The following is a 16,719-nucleotide window of genomic DNA, read 5'->3' on the forward strand; positions in this document are numbered from 1 at the left end:
CAAACTGATTGGTGAAGGGACCAAACCTGCAAGGTACTGAGCACCACCTGGGAACTGCTAAGAGCCTCTAACTCCCATTAATTAGAATCAGTGTCCCAGAAGTGCTCAGCTCCATGCAGGACAGGGCCCTCAGGTTCTTCATTCCACCTCCAAATCTCCCACATCAACAATGTATACCTGCAGGAGGAATATACTCTTCCTCGGTGACCATCCAAGCATCACGGGCAGCCACTGAGCTGGTTCCTATTGCAGCACTGGTAATGGCTTCACCAACGGTGAACTGAAGTTCTATTTGCTTGGCCTGAAAAATACAATAGGTCCTTGCTAAATAATCACCTTGTTACTGACTGACCCCAACAATTCTCACTCCAGTTCCGAGTAGAGCAGCACAGTCAAGTGGCATTTTGCAGAGATTTTCAAAGCTCCCTAGTTTGGATGCTCAGCCACCGTTAAAATTGATGGCAATTCAGGGTACAAACCCCCAGGGCAACTTTGAAAACCTCAGGCCTTTACTTTTACAAAATGCTTTATGGACTATTTGACAGCCTGCTATAAAGTATTCCTGGAAGTCATTACAACTGTTCTGCGTTTGTCCAAACCAGGGAACAAAGGTGATGCAGCGTCCTTGACTGAACAACAAAAGGTTTATTCCCTTCATTCAGCTCTCACAGTCATTCGTGTGAAACACTGAGGTTTTATTGTACTAGGCAGAAGTAAAATAAAAGATTCCCCTACCCACCACTTCAGGGAACAAACTGCTGTTAAATGTTCTACCCAGACACACTGAAAAGCTGAGCAGCACATTCTAACTTCAAGAGATGGAAAGAAATTCTTTTCCCCTCACAAGGGACACGCAAGTAAGATTTAGCTTTGTTCTGTGTCCCTCTACCACTTCCTCTCTATTCCTTTTACCTGCATCAGGAGTGGAGCAGGCACTGAACTTTGCTACTAGTTTAATTTATATATACATAATTTTTTACTATTACCTGTAGCACTAAGGCCTAATTTTCAAAGCTGCTGAGCACCTACAGTTCCCACTGACTTCAATTAGAGCAACAGCGTCTCAGTTCTTAGCAGAATCAGTCCCTCAGCTTACAGTCTTTCAAAATTAGTTTCCTGCAAGCTCAGATAAATCCTTGTGCTCAAATAAACATTTTATACAGGAAGCTCTCCAGTCCTCTGAGAAGTTCTAGGAAGAGAAGTGCGGCCTTTTGAAAGACCCACTTTGAAGATACAAATGTCATTATTGTTGATTTTATGATCATGTCATATTACAGGGCTTGGCCACAGCAGCAGATCTGATATTCACTAGTCACCTCTGAATTTGCTAAATGCTAAATGTGATTATGATCAACTGAGAAAGGGAAAGCCAACCTGCAAATGTAGAACACTACCCTAATGTGGAAGGAGTTTTTCATTCTTCCTTCCAGCATCTCATTCAGTAAATTAGCAACTCTGAAATACTGTACAGGATGGAACAAAATACATTTCCAACATAGAGCAGAGTTCCGCGATTAACAAAAAAAAATATTGCTGATTTTTTCTAAAATGATTAATTTAACCGAGCTACACCACTCAACGTCTTTCCAATACAATTTCTGTCCTTTGTTTAAAATTTGTCACAGGACCAAGATATTTTGACATTCAATGTGTATATTTAGTACATTTTAAAAGAGCAGATTTTCAGAAGTGGCCTCTAAAAGGGCCCGTTAACACAAGCACTTACACCTGTGCTTAATTTTACAGACATAAGCAATCCCATGGACAATATGTATGTAAGTGGGCACAAGACTGGGAGCTAAAACTGAGGCCACAGGTTTTACATGCACAAAACTTCTCCTCACCCTCTACCAGCCTGCTTTGCAAACAGAAAGAACAGATCTGAAAAATGGAATGAGTCACTTCAAAGAGCAGCTCCCTTTTCCCTTTGTAAATGTGGCCCAAAGTATTCAGAAGGCTAATACAAATTGGAACACTCACTGAAGTGTAAGGGATAATGTTACTGCCTTACCTCCACAGAATCCATTAGTCCTTGCAGCAGTAGTTTCTGGTGGGGAAAGTCTCCATCTCCCACTGGAAAGTAACCCAGCGTTTGTATTGCTCGCTCTTTCATCTTAAAAACAGAATCACAAGATTTTACTCATAAACCCAGCAGGCACTTTTTCAACATAGATGCCTCCTAATTTGAAACCCAGAGCTTTTATTATTACTCTTTCACACCTTCCCACTGAGTTTAATCACCAGCAGTCATAGATTCCTAGAAATCAGAGATGGGGAAAACCTACTAGGTCATGCAATACATCCTCCTGCCAGTGCATAACTTTTCCCTACAGCACAGCACGAGCTGGACAAAAAAACCCACTGGAAAATGTCTCAAGTGGTGGCGTTTCCCCTCATTCCATTTGGGGTCCAGTCCAGGGCCTAGTCCCTTTCACGCAGTACTGTTAGGGAAGTTCTTCCTGATTTTCAGCCACAATATCCTATTTTCTTAGTTTCATCCCAAGAAGATAAAAACCACAACAAATATTATTATTTATTCAAGGGATTTTCTAACAGCCTTTGACCTAACTCTCCTACACTGAAGCCAAGGGTAAAACTCCTATTGACTTCAGTGGGAGCAGAGTTAAACCAAGGCTGAGTGCTTTTTGAAAATGTCATCACCAAGGCTGTAAGGGTGATGTCTCTCTTAGCTTGATAGGTAATCACGTTAGCCTCAGTTTAACCCAAAACAAACAAGAACAAATATGGAGAGAAAATATGCCAGAAACAAAATTAACAAACCAACAAATCTTACCTTATTTGTTTCCTTGCCAGAAGGGATTCTGGTCAATAAACTTTCAACAAGATGCAGCTTTGTAAACCCAGTGCCTTCGCTGGGAATTGGCAAGGGGCCGTTCCTGCCAATTTCCCCCAGTGCTGTACAAGCAGCAACTGCCAGAAGCGGAGAGGTGCTGTCCAAAAAGAAACCTACAGAGAACCAACAGGATGACTTGGTTTTTGTCCCTACAACCTGAATGCAGTCAGAAGTACAATTTTTTTTTTTTTTAAACAAGAGGCCAGGTTTTGCTCTCCTGTATAACAGAGAGAATCAGGAATGAAATCAGAGTTACAATGGAGTAAAACCAATTTAAATGAGAGAAGAATATACCACAAAGGTACATCTGTGTGCATCTGCTCGTCTCTCACATGGGAGTCTATTTCTTAATTAATATTGGAGTAGTGAACATTGTTTACATCTGATCAGACAACAGTGATGGAGACATTCTTAAAGACCGGCAAATCCATCAGACAGGTGTTATTCAGCATCAAGGCCACTATCAGTAGATGCAGCCAACCTGAGACACATCCTGAACCAGTTGTGACTGGAAACTATGCTTACATAAATTCTCATGTCAAGAACCAACAGTGCCAAGGTGCAATATAATAGCCAAGAGCAAAATTACCTATTGTTTCTGTTGTGGTCTTTATGAGCTGGTCTTGTTCTGGCATGACAACAATATTTGGCTCTTCAATGTCACGCATCTCCATCATCCTGGTTTTCCTTTTGGCCAGGTACCTTCCTACAGTGAATCCCAAAGCCAACAAGGATCCATGTTGGATCTCCGGGTTCTACAGACAATACCAACATGGTAGGAAATCTACATAGACACAATCATGTGTTTTACATAAAGCGTACATGAAAAGACAGATGTATAGGTAGGCCCGCTGGAAAGGTACAGCACGAAAATTATGAGCTATTGCCAAGCCTATGGGGCTCTCCATAGGTTGTCAATACTGTCAATGTTTTCTGCACCATTTAGGCTTCCAGGGGAGATTTTCAATAGCTAAGGGATTTAGGAGCAGAAGACCCACAGAAGGTCACAGAAGATCACTCTGCTCCTAAATTGCTTAGGATTTTTTGAAAGCCTCCCCCTCAAGTTACCAGGAGAAAAAAGCCATCTGTAATCCTTTAGTTTATAAATATATCCTTCTGCATGTGAGCAGTGCTGTCTTCCCCAGTTTACACACACAAGAGACTGAAACAAGGAGACAAGTTCTGCTCTTGTGTACTCCAGATAAAATCCCTTCAATTCAGTTACTCAGAATTCACAAGCGAGTGCACAATCTGGTCCAGTCGTTCTAGATGAGGTTAAAGCAAGAACATTAATTATTTCAGTGTTGATCTTTGAATTAGAAATGTATAGTTAATTAGTTAATGTGTTTATCCAGTAGTCTGGATTCATTTGAAAGGATACTCTGCAGGAATAAGGCTTCAAGATTTAAAAGAAGCAAACAGAATTGCTTTTTCTTCTTTTTTTTTTTTTTAATGTTTTTGTTTGATCCTCAACATATTACTCTAAGAAGGAAGGGAAAAAGAGTAGATCTAGGGGGGACTGGAAGATCTCAAAGAGGTAATGAAAGTTCTCGCAAAAACTATTTCTTTTAAGAGAAGACTGAGTAAAATAAAGACTATTTTGTTTCTAATGGCTCAGCTTAGCTTTAAACATGGGAGTAGTCCCATTTGACTTCAAAAAGAACATGGTGTTAAGGTACTAGTAAAATAGCAGATTACTGAGATCTATGTAGAGATTAAAATCAAATTAGTTCTTTGGGGAAACATATCTTAGGGAGCTAACTCTTTCCTTAGACTGCGGTAGGTGAGTCGCATCAAGAAAATTATTTGCCTGGTTTCTTTAAGGAGGGGAGGGAAGGTTTGAATTCCTCATTGTTTGCAATCCTATTAGTCAAGGAACTCAGGTAAGCTCCAGAGATATGAATAATGAGAGGAGAAGAGGGGCTCAGAGGGAGGGAAGGAAGCCCCATCCAGTTGTGATAACAGTCATAGGAGGTGAAGGCTGTGGACCCTTAAAACCATGCCCTACCTAGCAAAGGCTCCTGGGTAGGAGAAAGCTTTCACTGGCCTGCGGTGAAGGGAGGGAGCTATGGCTTAGCCAGGGGAAAGGCAATGGGTGACCAGCTAAATACTTTCTAAAATCTGTGCTTACCTTTAATTGCTCATCAATAAAAACAAAAACTTATAACTGCCTGAGGTAGCTGGTGCAACCCATTATCATGCAATAGGATGACGACTATTTAACTGACTAAACTTCTTAATAATGGTTCCTAACGGTCCTGGTTGTGCTTAGGAGAAATGTCAAATACTGACTGAGTACAGTTTCAATTATGTATTTACTTAGAAAAATTGTTCTACACAAATATAGCAACGTTTTTTCCTACCTCCAACAAATAACTGACTAATTCAATGGTGCTTTTCCATATTAAAAAAAAAAAAAAATCACTAAGTAATACATTCTGGACTGCTATAAGATTAACATCTTCAATTAAAATGTTGCAATTAAAAATAATACAAGAAATGGATAAAGAGAATGTAATTACATGATTGTCTTTTGCTGTCTTGATCAGTTGCTGTACAGAGGACTTCAGTTCATTTCCAGACATTGTAGACAACACTACAGAATACAACAGTGCAGCCAGCTCACGCATCTCTTCCTTGTTTGTATTCATCAGACTCTGTACGTTTTAAAAACCAAAAACAAACAACAAAGATGGAACATACTTCATTGATGGTCTAGCTTTAATACATTAGCCACCGTTCAGATGCAACTACCCACCTACACTCCATATTTTACTCTAACCTCTTTTTTACCCTTGGAATATAATTAACAACATTGAGTAACTTGCTTAGGACCCAGTTCAGCAAAGCACTCGTGCTTAGGTTTAAGCATGAATAGTCCTGTTGCCCTCAAGGGGGCTACTCTCATGTTTACAGTTAGCGTGATGCTTAAATGCTTTGCTGAATCGGGTATTAAAAAAAGAAATTTCATGTTCCCCAGCCCCGGGGAGCTAAAAACGCCATGGAATTGTATGAGACAAAATTCCTGTCTTGTACAATTCCATAGTGCCACAGAGTACATTTTCCTTTCGTTTGCTCTTTCCTCCTCACTTGATAAAGGAAAAAAAGCTGAAGAGATTAAACCTACTTAATGCGAAGGCTGCAAATGTAACAGACACAGAAGTCAAGAAATGGAAAAGTCACAGTTCTCTCAGCAACATTAATTCACCCATGTTATTTGTATGGAGTATTTTTTATTACCTAGACTGTTAAAAAGGTCTGGTTATTATGGCAGTGTTAGCATAACAAACATAATATAAACATTTGTTTCCTAACTTGTGTTTTTAAGTTTATAACCTTACTCTTTGCATTTAACTCTACACACACACACACACACACACACGTGCGCGCTTGTGTGTGTGTAGAGAGCGATAAATGCAAAAAGTAGGGTTATAAACTTAAACAACATTCTCAGGTCACCAGAACCCTTCAGTTCGAATTGTGTGTGTGTGTAAATACACACACATACACACTTCAGACTGAAGGATTCAGGTGACCTGAGATCATCAGGAAAAAACAAAAGAGGTTTATCACCACCAGAATACTGCCAATGGAGTTATATAGCTTGATTCAAAACTTACATCAGTATATTAGACTGCCCTTCACCCACCCACCCCAAGAGAGCTGCCAGAGCAGCTCCTCTCACTGGTAGATTCTTAGACGGGGAAGTCCTCCTACCCGTGAACTACCAAAGAATGGAACTGCTCTGATTGATAGAAGTGAAAGATCTGGCCCTCAGGGTATGTCTATACTGCACTAAGACACCGGCAGCTGCCCCACGTCAGGTGACTTGGGCTTGCAGGTCTCTGGCTATGGGGCTGTTTAATTGCAGTGTAGATGTCTGGCTTGGGCTTTAGGCTGGGATTTGGAACCCATGAGTGGGGAGGGTCCCAGAGCCTGGGCTCCGGTGCAAGCATAAAATGTCTACACTGCAGTTAAACAGCCCTGTAGCCCAAGCCTGAGTCAGCTATCACAGGCGAGCCATAGCTGTTTAACTGCTGTGTAGACATACCCCTCAGAGTCTACCAATGTGAGGGAATATAGGGTATGTCTACACTGCAGTTGGGAACATGCTCCCTGTTGTAGGGGCAGCAGTGATCTGTATGCTCTGTATAACCTGTATGTTCAAGAGGTCCCCCGCCCCCCACCCTTTTTTTTTCTCCTCTCCCTCTTTGAATACCTGTGAAGTGGCTTTCCCCTTCCCCCTCCCTCCTGGAATGCTTGTGGGATGAATGGGCTGGTTGAATAGCTGGAAGATCGGAAGAGCTCCCAGGTAGACAAGGGGTCTGGGACTCTGATTAGGCAGCAATCGCACGCCCAGTGTATGGACACTGCCCGAGGTGGAGAGTGACCAACCACACGCAGCCAAGTCATCTCTAGTTGCGGGCCATGAGGAGCAGGTCCTTAAAAGGGGAAGGGGCCATCTGCACAGGAGTGCACTCACAAGCTTGTAGCTCCCATGAAGGCCCTTCGCCCGGACCACGTGGCCAGTGGTTCGCCACATTGCATTCCATTGTGCCTCGGGAAGACTGACCTTCATCGCACCATCCATCGCTGCGCTGTAGGACACTTACCTTGAAGGATCCTGACATCGCCAGTGCCGTGCCTGTCCTGGGAGCGTGAGTATGCGAGTGTGACCGCCCACTCTTCTTTTGAGCTTAGCTATCAGTATAATAAACATGCTGCTTTCTGCCAAACTCTGGTAGGTCATTAGTCTTCCCTAAGCTTACTAGCTGGCCCAATTTTGAGAAACACTCCCCAGCACAAGTAGACAGACAGACATACGCTACCTCTGCTTGTTCTAGCACACTAAAAACAGCCATGTAGCTGGGGGTAGCATGGGCATCAGCTTGGGCTAGCTCCCTGGGTATGCACTTGAGTGGCTATCCCCAGCCACCACCAGTGCTATCCCCAGCCACAATGCTAATTTTACCATGTTAGCTCAAGCAGAGCGACCACGAGACTATCAGCCCACGCAGGGAAGCACACTCCCAGCTGCAGTGTAGATGTACACTTAGTAACATCAGTCTAAAACTATGATCTAACAAACATATACCAGATCACAGAGTAATGAAGCAGAGAAAGAGAGAGAACAGTGCGAACTAAACCCGCAACAGACTTAGAAAATAAAAATATTGCAAAAAAGAATCTTTCCACTCCTCAAGATTACTGATCAGCTAATCAGCTACCTGGAAAATTATTAGGTCTTAAAATGCCAGATTTTGCGAAGGTGAACAGAAAAAAAATCCACATGTGTGCAACGTACCTTTATCCAATCTATTTTGTCTGCAAATCTGGTTGCTAGTTTTTCTGGATACACCGAAACAACTTCTAGAAGACAGTACATTACTGGCAAACCTAAAGAGTAATTAAAGAATCAAGTCAAGGAAAATGAAATGCAATTTTTTCTATTTACAACTAATAGTAAAAACAGGCAAATGATGCCACATCAAGCAGTTTAATGCAAATTTAAAGATCCCAGATAAAGTTATGACTTTGACTTTCCGTATTATTTCTGAGTACTCTCTCTCTTATGGACGTCAGACAGGCAAATATGCGTATTTCTAGTAAACTGTTTTAAAGGTACACAAGCAGTTTGTGATGAAACTTTAAATTGCCTCAGATATCTGATGAAGAGTGTCATTCCACAAGGGCACAGGCATGGACTTTTGTTTTTGCCAGTGGGTGTTGGCTCCTCTCCCTTCCCATGTGAGTGGGGCCTCAGAGGGAAGAGGCGGGGCAGGGGCAAGGGCAGGGCCTCGGGGGGCCGGGCCACAGTCCAGGCACTGGGGCAAACAAAAGATGAATCCGGCCCTGTGGGTGATGAGCACCCTCTACTTTTTTCAGTGGGTGCTTGAGCCCCAGAGCACCCACAGAGTTGGCGTCTTTGTACACGGGAACTGTTCAGGTGTGCAAAGACTGTAATAAACACTGACGATGGCCTGAAAATTCTGACACCCCAATCTAATAAATAATGTCATGGCGCTCTCTCTCCTTAATCCCTTTCACAATTGTGTGCGAGGGAATAACTCTAAACCACAAACTGGCCTAAGACAGTTTGGGTTAGTTCTCGTTACAACCTATGGTCACTGAAGCAAAGTTCAGGGTACTGAGTATGCTTGGCCAATGCTCATTCAGAAGTTCTAGAAAGAGCTTTTCTTCTTTCCTCAGCACCATGGCCTATGGTTCCTCACCTCCAACACCAGACAACAGCTGCTGAAGAAGGCCAATATAGATTTGCACTGGGTTGGTTTCTCCACTTTTTGAGGAAGTGGAAGATGACGAGGAAGATATGAAGTTGCCAGACAGGAGGTTCCTGACATAACGGCCAATTGCCGGAGCATGGTCTTGCATGTCAGCTAAGCTCTGAGAGGCTGGTACCACGCCTGCACTATGAGCAAGACACATTCGCAGGTACAAGACTATCTAAACAGATAAGAGAACAAGATAGGGTTAAGGTATTTCACAGGGAAACAGGAGTCAGATCCAGCAGGCGCCCCAGTCGTCAGTCCTCTGGGCGGGGGGACAACCAAAAATTGTAACTCAAAGGGTGTGCTCAGCTCAAAAAAGTTTGAAAACTGCTGGATTAAGTCATATGGGTCAAATAAAAAGGTGCTTCTAAACTGGTGTAACTTGCATCTTTTCTCAGCATGTAAGTTACACCAATTTAGCATCCCTTAGCCCACATTGTGTAAGTAACACATCACCTCTGAATTTGGTTCATGGAGTCTAAGGCTCATCATTGACATCAGGACCACCCTTATAGCTTGGTAGCAGGTAGAGCAATGTCTCGGGGGTGCGGCGTCTTCGGTCTTTGATTTCCCACAGTTGGGGGAGACCATCAGTGCCTTCTCTTGAGAGGTTAGGATGCTAGGTGTGTTCAAGGAGGCACTGTCAAAATATTCTCCTCAGAAAACCATCCCTTGCCAGTGACACACCAACTACCGAGCTAACTCAAATCTCCCTTTTTAAGGAAGATTATGGAGGAGGTTGTGGCAAAGTCAGTCAAGTAAAGTCCCCAGAATTCCTTAAAGAACTGAACCCAGATTGCCCGAGTCCCAGGTTAGTGCCCTACATGCTATCATCACTGTTCTCCCAGTGTCCCATAGGTTAAATAACGACATGTAAGAATGTATCGCTATTGCCATGAGACAGACACAATTACCTCTCCAAATGTAGCAGGATTGAAAGGCAGGACTGCAGTTCCGGTCATGTATTTAGCAGGAGTTTTCATTCGGTGAGAGGCCTAAATAACAAACACATAGATTTAGCAGGGGTACACTCCAGACTGTAAATGGTATATACTTAGTAATAATATTTTCTGCTGCAACTAATTGTACCACTATCTTCCATTCAGCAAATGTAATTATAAACAAAACACTGTGCATTTGCATAATGCATTTAACCAGAAGATCTCAAAAGTGCTTCAGAATAATTAATTAAGCCTCACAACTGGAGCTGGAATTTTCTTCCTCAAAATTTCAAACCAAATTATTGAAAAAACACCATTTAATTTCAAAAATTTCAAACTAAATTCCAAAAAGTCTTCCGAGACTGCCAGCTCAGGCTGGCAAGAAGCCAGGAAGCTTAGGAACCAGCAGGAAACCTGCCTGGTTTCCCAGGGAAACTCATCAAAATCAACACATTCCCACAGAATGTTTCAATTCCAACAATTCAACATCTTTCAAGAGTAAAAGGTTCCGTCAGACAGCTTCCAACCAGCCCTACTTTCAACACCCCAGTAAGGTAGGCAGATATTAGTTTATCAGCATGTACGATGGCTCTAGGCCTGGATTCAACAATTGTGGAGTCCATTATGTCTTCAAATTCTTTGCTTAATTGGGGCCCTAACAAGGCACAGACAGCTTAAGCAAGCATCCGAAGTCAAATGAGCGAATGAGTGGAAGACTTTGGATCAGAGTCCACGACTCAAGACTCTCGAAACACTGGATCTTACTCCTCCTTTAAATTTAGTTCTCTAGATTTTGAAGACAAGAGTTAAGCTCATTTACGTAGGGAAGTCATTTTGCACACTGATCCTGGCCGTAAAGTGTTCCTTACATGGACCAGCTCCAGCACACATTTATTATTCACCACTTGCATATGAAAAACAAACACGTAAAGGTGTCTCAGCAAAGGGGAAAACTTGGTCTTGATGCTTCTGTTAAAGACAGACCTGAATAATGATGGGGGTGTGGACAGGGGGTTCTCCTGTTTGTTTTTCACACTAGAAATTCAGGTTGTGTCTAAGCTGAAGGACTCTGCGATCCTGAGTGAACTAGTGACATCACAAGAGCCACGAGAACAAAAAAGTGAACTGAAAGGGATTTTTAGTCACATTGATGAAAATTCTGGGGTTTTTTTAAACACCTATTTAACTGGAACGACTCCTATTCCGGATAAAGGAAGTTCTTGCTAGAAATTCAACACCACCATCTCCCCTCAGTTCAATGACATTTGCTGAGGACACAAAGTTGGGGGGTATTATCCATACACAGGCGGATCGTAATATTATACAGCAGGACCTTGAAGACTGGAGAAACAGAAATGGGATGAAATTCAATAGCACAAAGTGCTTAGTGTCTAATATGAACCACCAGCTTGTAGCAGAAATTCTTCAGTTGGAAGTGACAGAGGAGGAGAGTGACCTAGGTGTAATGGTCAATTACAGGATGACTATGTGCAACCAATGTGATGCAGTTATGAAAAAGGCAAACGGGATTCTAGGATGTATCAGGAGAGGCATTTCCAGTGGGGATAGGGAAGCATTAATGCCATTGTACAAGGCACTGGTAGGACCCATTTGGAATACAGGGTACAATTTTGTTCACCCGTGTTCAAGAAAGATGAATTCAAACTGGAGCAGGTGCAGAGAAGAGCAAGTAGAATGATCAAGGCCAATGAAGGATCTAACTTATGAGACGAGACTGGAAGAGTTTGGCTTGTTTAGCTTAGCAAATGGTGCTGAGAGGGGATATGACTGCTCTCTAAAAATACATCAGGGAGAGTGAAGAGCTATTTAACTTAAAGGACAATGCTGATACAAGAACAAATGTGTATAAATTCATAGCCATGAATTTATCTTATGTGCCTAAATCTCATGCTTCAGGACTTCTGCCAGTCACCTGCAGGGGGTCAGGAAGGAATTTTCCCTCAGTGCATTCCGGATTTATTTTAATCTCCTTCCTCTGAAGCATCAGAGTTGGCCAGGGTTGGAGATGGGCCACTGGACAGGATGCGCCAGGGCTCTGAGGTGGCACCAAGCATTCTCTCTCTCAGCTACTTGGCTAACTGGTTCTTGCTTACTTGCTCAGGATCTGATCACCATCTGTGGGGTCAGGAAGGAATTTCCCCCAGGTTGAACTGGCAGTGACCTTAGGGGTTTTTGCCTTCTTCTGCAGCGGGTCATTTGCAGGGATTATCTGGATACATCTCAATCGTTTCCCTGCCATTACAGGGACCTTGGGCACTAGCACATCTCAGTCCCTCCCGTGCTTTGCCTGGGGCACATAATATAGATTAGTTTCCTGTGGGCTACAATACTTTTGTCTAATTCCATTTGTTGGGTTTAGCGTGCTGGCGTTGATAACCAGTGGTATACAGAAGCTCAGACTAGATGACCTGGGATCCCTTCTGGCCTTAAACTCTATGACTACGACATTGAAGTATCAGTTGTCACAATAAACATCCCTGAGACCTCCCAGAGGTCCTGCTAGAAAGGCAGTTAAGTTCCAATTTGACATCCCTGATATTCCTAAGGAAGAAAAAAAACATGCAGAAAAAAAACCCTTTTAAAACAAGTCATTTCAGACTTTATATTTCATAAGAAAAGCAAAGAAGGGCACAAGCCCATTATTTAAATCCGTACAGGTCACCTTTAAGTGCACATGGAGGGGAACAAACTGCTAGAGCAGTATATCACGTCAGGCCCTGGGGCATCTCACATTGTAGGACTCACACAATGTCATTTTCATTTTTCCACTGAGTTAGTATGAAGATGAGTAATTAATCCTTTGAGTTAATAGCAACCTCCTTCATTTGTTCCATTTTCTCTCTCCATATATTGTAATGCTTTTACATGCTATACAATATATTCCTCCCTTTCTCTGGGCCAGACAATACATGGTCTTTGTTCCTTTAAGAATTGTGTGTGTGAAGTAACTGCTTGTGTAAGGTGCTGGATGACGGGCCCCGGACATTGAACTCTCCCCACATAACTGATTCAGCACAAGCCGCAGCAGTTCAAGCTTTCCCCGCTGACCTAAAGCGGTTATTTCAAAGGATCAGTTTCCATAGCCCTGTTTAACCTTTAGTTTCTTTGCCAAGGTGGCCAATAATGGTGCCTATTAGGACCAACTGAGAGGGAAGTTCTTGCAATCTCAAATCTGCTCTTTACTCGAACTTCAGCTAACACCACTGCCTTGGGGGTAAAAAAGCCTGCAATCATTACAAGCCATGCTGCCGTCATCACCCGTGCTGCGGTAATGTACCTTGTCTTGAATGTAATGGACCATTTCTGGGAAGGAAGGCATCTGTTTACCAGCACTTTCCTTTTCATTTTTACCAGGAAACATTCTCAGTACACGCTGAGCTTCTCCATGCACCTCCTCCCGTCTTTCAAGGGGAAAAATGAGAAAGGAAAGTCATTTGCACATGAGCACAGAACGAATGTTATTTAACGAACAAGTGAATTTCTTGGGGAGAGAGAGGGCTTTTAAGGAAAGAAGCTTTTTTAAACACTGCAGAGAACCAGCTCCAGGTTACAGAATATAAACAGCCTTTTGATTCTGGAAGAAAGGAGACTGGATGATAAAAGACTTTCTTGGCTTACATATCACAGTGTTCTCAAGCTTACCAGGCTAGCATCTTAACCAACCTATACAAACTGCCTTCAGTTTCCAGTCTTTCTACTCCCCCACCATGAAGTTTTGTTTTCCCTCTCTTCACCTCTTCTTTTTCCCCATTTTATGCCTGCCCTTAGCTGACCCATTGCTAGTCCTCTCACAAAGTACTTATCTGAACCAGCAGTTCCCCAGGTATCACTAACCCAATGCCGTGCAAGACATGCTAGCTGCAACGGATTTACTTAGCTTGATTTAATTATATGATGGGTTGGTAAATCAAAACTTGAGCACTTCAAGTTTTGACATTGTCAGTCCATCCTTACCCATGGTTAAAGTGTTGTTTTCCCATCCTTCACCCCACATTGTTTTTCTGGTTTAAACTAAAAGACAAAAGTACCCTCTGAAAGATTTTGATTTCTCCTCTTCCTCCCTAGTTTGCCAAGATAAGGCAGAGCTACATGTCTCTGCAAGTCTGCCATTACAATGGCAACACAATGGCCAATTTCCAAACAACTGAATTGAATGTATTTATTTATTTTAACCCAGATGCAAAGTTAACACCTCCTGAAACTTACGGATCTCCTGCAGCTAAAAGCAGTAAGTATCTGGAAGGAATGTGATCTGACGGGAACACTGTGCTTGCAAATTTCACAGCCACCTGACGTACTTGGACTTCAGGCTTAAAAAAAATAAAATAAATAAAAATCATTAGCCCATCACAACAGAAAGCTTTTTAAACCAAGGCAATTGCATGAAAGAAAAACCTTAAGATGAACCTAAATAGTTGTTTCAACAATAAAAAAAGTTTACTTCAGTTGGAAAAGGAAATAATTGTTTTGCCCCTATAAGTTACAGATCCAGACAAATTAGATGTATGTGCCTGTACAGTATCTGCCACAGTGGGTCTTGATCTTGGTTGGGACCTCTAGTTTCTACTATAATGCAAACAATAATTTGCAGCCAAAAACAAAGGATTTCTATGTGGTATGCATGCAAACAGATATCTAAACCATCTTCACTTTAGATCTGATCCAATTAAGCCAAAAGTAATTATGGAGGTGCAAGGAAACATGGAAGTGCATTTGGAAACACATCTAGTCACAGCAACCACCATAAATGTTTTTAGCAACATCCTTTTTCATAGACATTTTGTGACAATTCCTATGGAACACAGTGGCTGTGCTGGGGATTTAAACATTTTCTTCAAGATCAGAAGAGGTCATAATTCTTCCTTCTATTATGTTACACACCATTCTGTGTTACTTCTGCCCCAGAGGAACAAACAGGGTCCTGTGAAGGTTCCAATCCTCAACTGTTACTGAAGTGAAAAGAACACAGCACTGAAGTAGCTACTCAAATTAACACTGAAAAGGTTATTGTACTTGAAATTGACCAGCATTAACAGTGTTCTTATCTGGTACACTACTGTGTCTCAACCCCTACTTTGACAATTCAAGGCCACCTCTCTAAACCAATTCTTGGTGCAGCAAGACACAGAAAAAACACCACCAGTTTTTGCAGTAAGCACAGTGTGAATAGTTAAATATGTAATTACGCACACACACTCTCACTCTCTTACTATTAGGCATCATGGGCCACGATCTCAAACCTTAATCATCTAAGCAGTTAAAAAACAAGAACTTGCAGGATTAGACCATAATAAATAGAACTGCAGATAGGATCACAGTAGCCAGAGATGAAAAAAAGAACTATTAGCTCAGTGAGTCCCAGCCTCTCTACAAGGTCTGGATAGCATCTCCAGATGTAGGACAGGTTCTTTCTTAAAAGAATACTCTCTTGAGGCTCAGATATCTAGAATTGCAAGGGCAAAACTGTCACGTATTTGTACACCTAGTTTTGCACAGGTAAATGTGTATATCACAGGAAATGCATGCACAACTATCCCTACAATTGCAGAACCTCCATGTACACATTAGCTGCACAGCTACAAGCAATTCTGAAAAGATAGGCCTAGACAGGGAAATTTTTTTCGCGGGGGGGGGGGGGGGAGGAGAGGGAAGAAAGGTGCACTGATATCATGATTCCAGTCGCTAGAACATTTTCAGATTGTTTCACTTCATTACATGGAAAGCCTCTGCATAGATGTAACAGCACAAGGAAAATGGAAGAGCGAACCTCTCTAACAAGACACAGCAGAGACAGTGTTAGAGGTTAGAGCTGAGTGAATCACTGATTTTTTTTTGGTTAGTTTCAAGCCGAAAACAGAATTTGGGTGGGGAGGGTGAGAGGGGGGGTGTAGAAGGTTTCCTTGAAGAAATTTAAAAAAAACAAAAAACAAAAAAGTATTTGGATCAAATGAAATGTTTCAAATGTCAACCTGAAATGACCACATTTTCTAAACAAAATGTTTCAATGCTTCTGGAAAAAAAAAAAAAACAAAACTTTTTTTCTGGCCAAAACTATTCCCCGACTCACAAATGGATTCAGAGCCCTGAAAAATGCATTTTTAGTGAAAATGTCTACTAACTGAAAAATATTTTCTTCGCTCTACAGGAGATACCACGCAGATCTCTCTTCTTTAAAAAATGATAGTTTTATCCCTAATAAAATACCTTTATTAGGTATGAAGCCACAAGAGCCTCCATAAGCGTACGTTGTGCTCCTTCCAAACTACTGTATGCTCCAACCATCATAGACAAGGCCTCCTGAATAGCCAGCCTGGTATCGGGCTCTTCCTGCAATATGAACACAAGAGGATTCGTTACTCTCCAGCATGTCCCCCAAACATTAAATAATAACCTTCTCCCAAACCCACGTGATCACCTACCTTGCACAAAGCTTCAAAAAACTGCTGGACAAGAGCTATGTCCTTGGTAAACAGCTGAGGCATTCGACTGAAATAGAATCATTTGAGAAGGTTTTTTAAAAAGAATTTGAGAGCAAAGCCATATCCACACTCTGCATTTCACTTCCCTCATCTCTTTACAACTCACCTCTACCTCCAAGCATCATCTCATGTTC

At 42.0% G+C, this 16,719-nt stretch overlaps 1 protein-coding gene across 3 annotated transcripts in view; it reads right to left on the reverse strand.

Annotated features, from left to right (window-relative positions):
* ECPAS (Ecm29 proteasome adaptor and scaffold) overlaps positions 1-16,719 on the reverse strand; it is a 91,123-nt gene that overhangs the window by 38,863 nt on the left and 35,541 nt on the right. For all 3 annotated transcript variants that reach the window (XM_077817776.1, XM_077817775.1, XM_077817777.1), the window contains 12 exons: positions 16,526-16,592; positions 16,311-16,433; positions 14,313-14,416; positions 13,384-13,507; positions 10,059-10,139; positions 9,088-9,319; positions 8,160-8,251; positions 5,377-5,511; positions 3,444-3,609; positions 2,795-2,967; positions 2,012-2,113; positions 178-301 (listed from right to left, as the gene is read on the reverse strand). In XM_077817776.1, the coding sequence (XP_077673902.1) occupies positions 178-301; positions 2,012-2,113; positions 2,795-2,967; positions 3,444-3,609; positions 5,377-5,511; positions 8,160-8,251; positions 9,088-9,319; positions 10,059-10,139; positions 13,384-13,507; positions 14,313-14,416; positions 16,311-16,433; positions 16,526-16,592 (1,523 nt within the window). The remainder of the gene's footprint in view (positions 1-177; positions 302-2,011; positions 2,114-2,794; positions 2,968-3,443; positions 3,610-5,376; positions 5,512-8,159; positions 8,252-9,087; positions 9,320-10,058; positions 10,140-13,383; positions 13,508-14,312; positions 14,417-16,310; positions 16,434-16,525; positions 16,593-16,719) is intronic.

The sequence above is a fragment of the Eretmochelys imbricata genome, chromosome 5 (assembly GCF_965152235.1).
Source record: "Eretmochelys imbricata isolate rEreImb1 chromosome 5, rEreImb1.hap1, whole genome shotgun sequence".
NCBI classification, from domain to species: domain Eukaryota; kingdom Metazoa; phylum Chordata; order Testudines; family Cheloniidae; genus Eretmochelys; species Eretmochelys imbricata.